Raw genomic sequence first — 7,569 nt, 5'->3', positions numbered from 1 at the left:
TAAATTACTATATCAATACCATAGAATTCCACTATAATCTATCAAGCTTAGTTACTAAGCTGTATTTCAGCCTAAAAAAATATTAAATTTTGAGCAGACTAAAGACACAACCTACCGCCTTGAAATCTTGGTGAAACTAATAATTTATAACATACAACTATTATTGAACTAAAGTACTTTAGTGTTATACCTATTGGACTGAGCTGAACTTTTAATTTATCGTAAAGTTATAACATATAACAATGTTTTGAGACAACATGGGACTTATTGGTCCATCTCGACTGTTCCATCTTCTAAGATAAACAAAATCTTCAAGCTAGCCTTTATCATTCATTCATATATATAAAGCTTTTTCTTAAACTCACTTAAATTTACTGCCTCAACAACATTGGAAGGCAACCCATTCCAAAGGCCAACCACCCTGTTAGAAAAATGAAACCGTCTTAGCCAAAGACGACTCCTACCATGCCAAAATTTGTGTCCCCTAGTTCTATTATTCTCAGTTAAATATGAAAAAAGGTGATGCATCAACACTATCAATTCCCTTTACAATCTTAAACACCTCAATCAGATCCCCCCCATAACTTCTTTTTTCAAAATAAAACAATTTGTGAGATTTCAGCCACTCCTCTATGACAACCCCTTCATCCAATGTCTTTCCTAAGGTAAGGAGCATAAGACTGAACACAATATTTCAAATGTGGGCTAACCAATGACCTGTACAACGAAAATATAACCTCTTAAGATTTGTATTCAATATATTTCTGTAGTACAACCTAAAATCTTTTTTCCCTTACCACTAGCAACAGCACACTGCTTGGAGGGCTTTAGAGACTGACTGATACACCAATATCCCTTTCCTTCATAACACTTAAGGTTATTCCCATCAAAATGATACATATAATTCAAATTATGATAATCAACATGCATTATTTTGCATTTATTATAACTAAAACCCATCTGCCATTTATTTGCTCAACTCACTAAATGAGCTAAATCCTTTTGTAAATCAGCAGCATCCTCTTCACAGCAGCAACACCCAAGACTTTAATATCATCTGCAAATTCAAGTAATTTATTGACAATTCTTTTATCTATGTCATTGATGTAAATCAAAAAGAGTAAGGGTCCTAAAGTACCCTACTTGTGACATTAATCCAGTTTGACTGAACTCTCATTTGTAACAACCTTCTGCTTTCTTCCAGCCTCTCGTCTATCCAATTTGCTAACTTATCCTCCATACCTATATAGATAATTTTCTTTACAAGCCTTCTATGTGGCACCTTATCAAATGCTTTCTGAAAATCCAGATACACCAAATTTACACCTTTACCCTCATCTACATAAGCAGTAACCTTTTCAAAGAATGTCAAAAGCTTTGTAAAGCAAAATTTTCCCTTAGTGAAACCATGTTAACTATCCAATAAAATTCTAAACTTTGTTAAATGACTTTTCAAAGCATCTTTTAACCGACTTTCCAAAACTTTTCCCACAACTGATTTAAGAGTAATGCCAGTAATGGGTATATAGTATAATTACTGGGACAATTTTTATCACCTCCCTTGAAAAAGAGGAGTTACATTAGCTAACTTCTAATCCTCTGGTACCTGTCCACTGTTCACAGACTGACAAAAAATAGTAGTATATAATTATTACCATTGGAATTTGATGTACTTTTATCACTTTATACTTTTAGGTAATTGACATAAAACATTTATTAAAAATAAAAGCAGTACATCAAAGAGTGTTGACCTAGCTTTAAGTTTAACTTTAAGCCAAAATCTAAGCTTTTAAACTTAAAGCTTAATTAGTTTTTAAAAACACAATGCAACTTGAATCTTGTACAAGGCCAAGGTAGTAACACTAATAATTATGATTAACAGTTACTAGTACTACGAGTACTACTGTCAGTAGTACCGAGTTACTCAGCCTAGGCCTACCAGTACCAAAAGTATTATAGCTCCTAAGAGTAATAGGTACAGTCTCTGAAATTCAGTTTATTATAAAGGTCACAGATTATATCTAAACACTAATTTTTAAGCTATCAAAGTACCATTAGAAAAATTTGTTGTTTCGGATTTGCAATAACCACAACGATGCCCTTCATGACCAGGAAAATACTCAACTACGCTATATTCCGACATAATGACAATCAATGTATCACATTTCCAACAGATGGCACCATAATATTATGAAATACATGACATTCTACGTTGACTCGAATAATTCATCGCCCTCTATCTCGCTTCTTTTTAGATCTGCGAAATGAAAAAATCATGTCCTTCCCTATGGAACTGGTGGCCAATAAAACCGTAGAACTACAAATTTTGCGCATTCACAACCTCTGTGTCGATTTCTGATATCATTGTTTATAAATGTATGTTGACGAATATGTTCAGTTTATATAAATAAAATGCGAATTTAATTTCAAAAATAAGCAGACAACAACGATACTTGTCATACTCAGTTTGACGCGTTTTCACACTGGATGCACTCAGGCATTAATATAGGGATGGTTAAGTAATGTAACTAAAAAGTTATATAGTTAGATATTAAGTGCAAAAACAAGGGATAAGAGACAGATGAAACAAAAAGACTGAATTATTCGAATTATAGTGTCTGTTTTGTTTCTAATTTTGCGCAAAGCTATACGAGGGCTATCAGTGCTAGACTTCCCTAACTTATCAGTGATAGACTAGAGAGAATGCAGCTACTCAACACCACCCACCACCACCGCTTGGGCTACTTTTTTACCAACGAAAAATGAGATTGACCATGACATTATAACGCCCCCACGGCAAAAAAAAAAAGACAAGTACGTTCAGTGACGTGGATACAACCTGCAGATTGCGAGTCGAGTGTCCCAAACCACCAGGCCTGAATATAGTGTCCTATTCGTCTTCAGCAGTATTTGATCAGAAGCTCTGCTAAAGACAAATAAGGCATCAAATCCTCTACAACCTGGACCTCTCACAAAATCAATCTAATGGAAAGACATTTGGTCAACCGAGGTCGCTCCTTACTCAGTAAAAAAAAGAAAAAAGATATAAATAGAGAAGTGGAGAATCGCTATTCACACACCTATACTTTTCCATCAAAATAACTGAGCAAATAATTTCCGATTGGTTTGTTTTGAATTTCACGCAAAGCTCCACGAGGTCTAGCTGCGCTAGCCATCCCTAACTTAACAGTGCTAGACTAGAGGGAAGGCAGCTAGTCAACACCACCCACTGCCACATCTTGGGCAATTGTTTCCGAAATTTTATAACTGGTTTAGAATATAGCTGTAGTAAAATATATTTAGGAAAATTTTCCGCATTTTCATGCAGGTATTCAGCTTAGTTATGATAACTTTGTAAAACGAATGTACAAAGATCTTAATAAAAATACACCATTTTTTTTCTAAGCTAAAGGTTACACACGGCAAAGACTATCTCATAGATGTTTGTACCAGTTTAGTTCTGTGTCTATGTAAACTCCCAAGGGCGTGACATGCTCATCTCAAGAGATGAGAAAAATACTTGTAAAAGATCATCTGTGCATTGTCTCCGTTTAATATTTCAGTTGAATAATCATTCACTATTTAGTAAAATTTAGACTATGGGATAATACCCGTTTGTTTAACTTGAAATTGCAGTACAACATTATTCTTCCTGTTTTTTGTGCTGTGCAGACCTCTTGGGGAATCCTTTTTTATTTTTACTCTAACAGCCATCGGGAACGTTATCAACTGCACAGTATATAGAATATATTAAAAGTTTGGGAATACAAATCTTATTTGTTTCTTGATTTATGTTTACTTGCTCTTCCTTTTCTTTTCGTGTTTGATTTATCTAGCCTATCTATTGGAAAACAATATACCCGAATATCACTGAATAGTTTAAAAAAGTAACACTGTGGTGCCATAGGATCTGTTTATTTTGAAAATGCTTCTTTTTCCATTTGACCTTTATGTACTATAACATTTGTAAAATTATGATCACAGAAGGACATTTTGTAGAACTTATAGTGGATAGAAGGAAGTTGCGGTGAGGACATAATCTGAGATTACAACAAAGATTAGAAGAAGCACTTTCTTAAAACCATAGCTTTTGTCAGCTATGTATACATTCTTGCTTTGTCCAAGAGGTGGATAGGGGGCAAGGAAAACCCAGGTTCCTATTGCGCGACCTCTAATTGTTATTTCCTATAGTAAGGAGTCAATGGTAGCATTCTTAATCTCCTGAGACTTATTGGGCTGATCTTTATGGAACACCAAGAAACTCATGAAGAAGCATTAGCGCCACAATGTGATGTTTTGAGTCACCTATGACCAAGGAGATTGGTGAAATGCACGTGTTAGGTAAAATTCAATGCAATGCTATTAGGTGGAGCTCATAGTGTAACATCATAGTTCAGTGTACTTTGGAGTCAACCGGGAGTCTTATGGGTTAAGGCTCATTGAAGCTACCCCCAAACTGTGTCTGGTGGCTGGAAACAATGCAGAATTGGCAATGATAGAGATCCATATGCATTGCGTCAATCTTCATGCGAAATTCAACAAAACAAGCAAACTATTTTTCACAGAATAATTCCACTTCTGACATCAATGATGTAACATTTCCCACCATTGTGTCGGTTATTTTTGATTATTTGGTAAAAATACTGTGAAGTCTAGTCCATATAACGATAACGAATTAATTAATTTCTTCAATAACGTTTTATACAGGCTACGTTCTCTAGGAAGCTTAACTTCACAAACAATGTTTGAACAGAAATTCCGAAATTAATGTTTGCAAGAGTTTCCACAATGGCTTAGAAACACGGTTTATTATGTGTTCTCTTAATGAAAGTAAAGAAGATACAGTTTGTTTTCAAACTGGAATTTTTTAAGCGTGTGATTTCTTACTCAGAGAAAGTCACAGAGTTAGTTTAGAACCTACACACTACTAACTAAAAAACAACATAGTGAACCCATTATTTTCACTGATGCTGGTGAAGAAATATCTTGCAGTTGAGACAACTGAGATATTTATGGATTATGTGATCCAATCTTTGTGAAGTGACATCACGGTTACTTCTTTATTAGTTTGTTAGAGATGAAAGAAAACACTGGTTTTGAATTATTTTGATTCAGAAATGTGTTTGATAGATGCAATAGGGTAACTAACGAACTTATGGGTGTTGCTTGACATTAGTTCTGAACAAGACAGTCATATGCAAGAATTATGTGTTAACTATATAAATTTGTAGTGTTATGACATGATTGTTTGTATTGATACATAAATATAACCATGAATTTATTTGTGAAATCAGACGTGATTTTTTCTCTATTTATTCAAATGATATTTAACTTATTTCAGGAAGGAAGTTATAGTTTGAATGCTGTTTGAGTTGTATGACCCCTTGGATCACTTTTAATTACTCTCAATAACAGTCGCCACTCTCTCAGTGAAACAAGATACTGCTAAACCAACCAGACACTGATGGGAGACATTGTGTTTCTGGTCGGAGCTGGAGGAATTACTGTGGTCACCAGCATATGCTCAGCCTGGAAAATAGTTGTCTCAGTTGCTGATCCAAAGAGATCTGTTGGATTATACCTTCACATCTGCATGGTCAGCATCCGTTGAACAATTTGTATGCATGCATCCATGCTCACTATTTTTTTGCCTTCAACTGCCTTGTTGCACTTCCAACCCTATTTTAATTAATGGCTGAACTTTTGACCTTTCTGTGATATCCAAGAATCCTGAACATGTTTGGACTTTACCTGTCAATAAAACTGTGAGTCTTATATACTGTCTGCCTGTCTATTGTTTACACGAGAGAACTACAGAGAACAGACCTGGAGGTCTCAGCCTAACACGACCTGGACGCATTGCTGACATTAAAAGAACATTGTAGCCAACTGATTTGAGTGTTTGCCATTTTAACTGTTGATGGTTTATAATGTCCTACCATAGATGACCACTAAGTCGAGGAAATGCGTCCAAACATGTGAACCTGCTGCCAAAGTCATAACAGTATATAAGCTGAAATTTTTTGTTAGTTGTGCTTTTTTTTATTAATATGATTATTTTACTTTAAATTTATTTGCATTTTATTTATTTTTATTTAACTAATGTAATCTTTTGTTGACTTAAATTATTTCTGTATTTTAAGTTCAGTTTTATTTTGTATTTAAAGTGTCGATTTGTAATTTGTTTTATTTGCATATTTTTATTTTGTAATGTAATGTGTAACTTTCCAGTATATTAGTTTTATGATGTATTTAATTATATGCACTGAAAAGTATTTTACTCGCACAGTAATCCTATATTTATATAGGAATTTTAAGAATATGCAGAATTGATGCTACTAATTTATTCATCTGAATTATTCAACAACACAAGCTGTTTAAAATACTGAAAAATAAATATGAAGTTCAATGTATCATTCGATTTATTTTTAGTCTCTAAGTTATACCACTTCCAGGTAATTCGATCCCTCGTCAGTAACCCTGGACAAGTGCAAATAGAAAGACTATGGCGATGTTTTATGTAGTGGTGAAATGTATATTACATATAATTATACAAAATAAATACTTCCACATTAAACAATATCAATCTATCCAAATCAACAATACAAATGTAAATAACAAAATACCAATTACATCTAAATCCAAATTACAATAGTACAAAGTTACAATGCTAATTTTACGACACAAAACATTAATAGATAATAAAAATAATTAATATGAGTCTCAAACATAACAATAAATATACATAAATTGTCACACGAAATTCAAGACACATACAATACAAGATCGAGAAAAAGAATTCAACATGGTTATAATTGTATATATGTATAAAAGACTAACGTGCTATACTACAGCGTTTCTTGACCTTTTTGATACTAGGGAACGACTCGCTACCTTCCTAAACTGTCGCGGACCACCTAAAAGCAAGGACAGTGAAAAACTACTACAATTTACATATGGATATTCTGATAGCTTTGTGTGTTTATTTTCGTGAAATCTATTTAATAAATAAACATTACAAAACCGTTTAGTAATCACACACACACCTCTTTAGCAAACTCAAAATACAAAGTTGGGCGGAAGTGGCTATGCAATTTTTAATATAGAACATCGTTTGATTTGCAGCGTCATATTCTGAAGCAAACAATAACGAAGTTGCCTTTAGTATTAATTGTGCCAACCGTATGTTGCCAATTGTATAATAAATTTGCTCCCACACTGTATTTGAATGAGCAAACCTTACAACATTCAAGCAACTGCTTACTATATACAAAAATAATTTGTCCCATAAGGTATTGTTAAATTACCCTTAATGACATCCAAATAAATAAATAAAAGTATATAGCTGAAAAGAAAAATTTTAGAATATTCTTTAAAACACGATATACACTGAGTGGTCACAAGTAAATAGACACTTAATTTTTCGTCATTTAACTGATTTATGCTAACTAATTTGTGTTCACAGAGCACTATATATAAATGAAAATAGTCCGCACACTAATTATTTTGTGCTACAACATGCCTAGAACTCAAGGTTCTCTCGAATTGTCAGATTTTGTTAGAGGAAGG

General features: G+C 33.5%; 1 protein-coding gene across 3 annotated transcripts in view; it reads right to left on the bottom strand.

Annotated features, from left to right (window-relative positions):
• LOC106460064 (arginyl-tRNA--protein transferase 1-like) overlaps positions 1-2,155 on the bottom strand; it is a 49,135-nt gene extending 46,980 nt beyond the window's left edge. For all 3 annotated transcript variants that reach the window (XM_022386679.1, XM_022386680.1, XM_022386681.1), the window contains exon 1: positions 2,053-2,155. In XM_022386679.1, the coding sequence (XP_022242387.1) occupies positions 2,053-2,143 (91 nt within the window). In that variant the 5' untranslated portion in view covers positions 2,144-2,155. The remainder of the gene's footprint in view (positions 1-2,052) is intronic.
• Positions 2,156-7,569: the final 5,414 nt, after the last annotated feature.

The sequence above is a fragment of the Limulus polyphemus genome, unplaced genomic scaffold, assembly GCF_000517525.1.
Source record: "Limulus polyphemus unplaced genomic scaffold, Limulus_polyphemus-2.1.2 Scaffold700, whole genome shotgun sequence".
In the NCBI taxonomy this organism is placed as follows: domain Eukaryota; kingdom Metazoa; phylum Arthropoda; class Merostomata; order Xiphosura; family Limulidae; genus Limulus; species Limulus polyphemus.
This window is presented reverse-complemented; position numbering and strand designations above follow the sequence as displayed.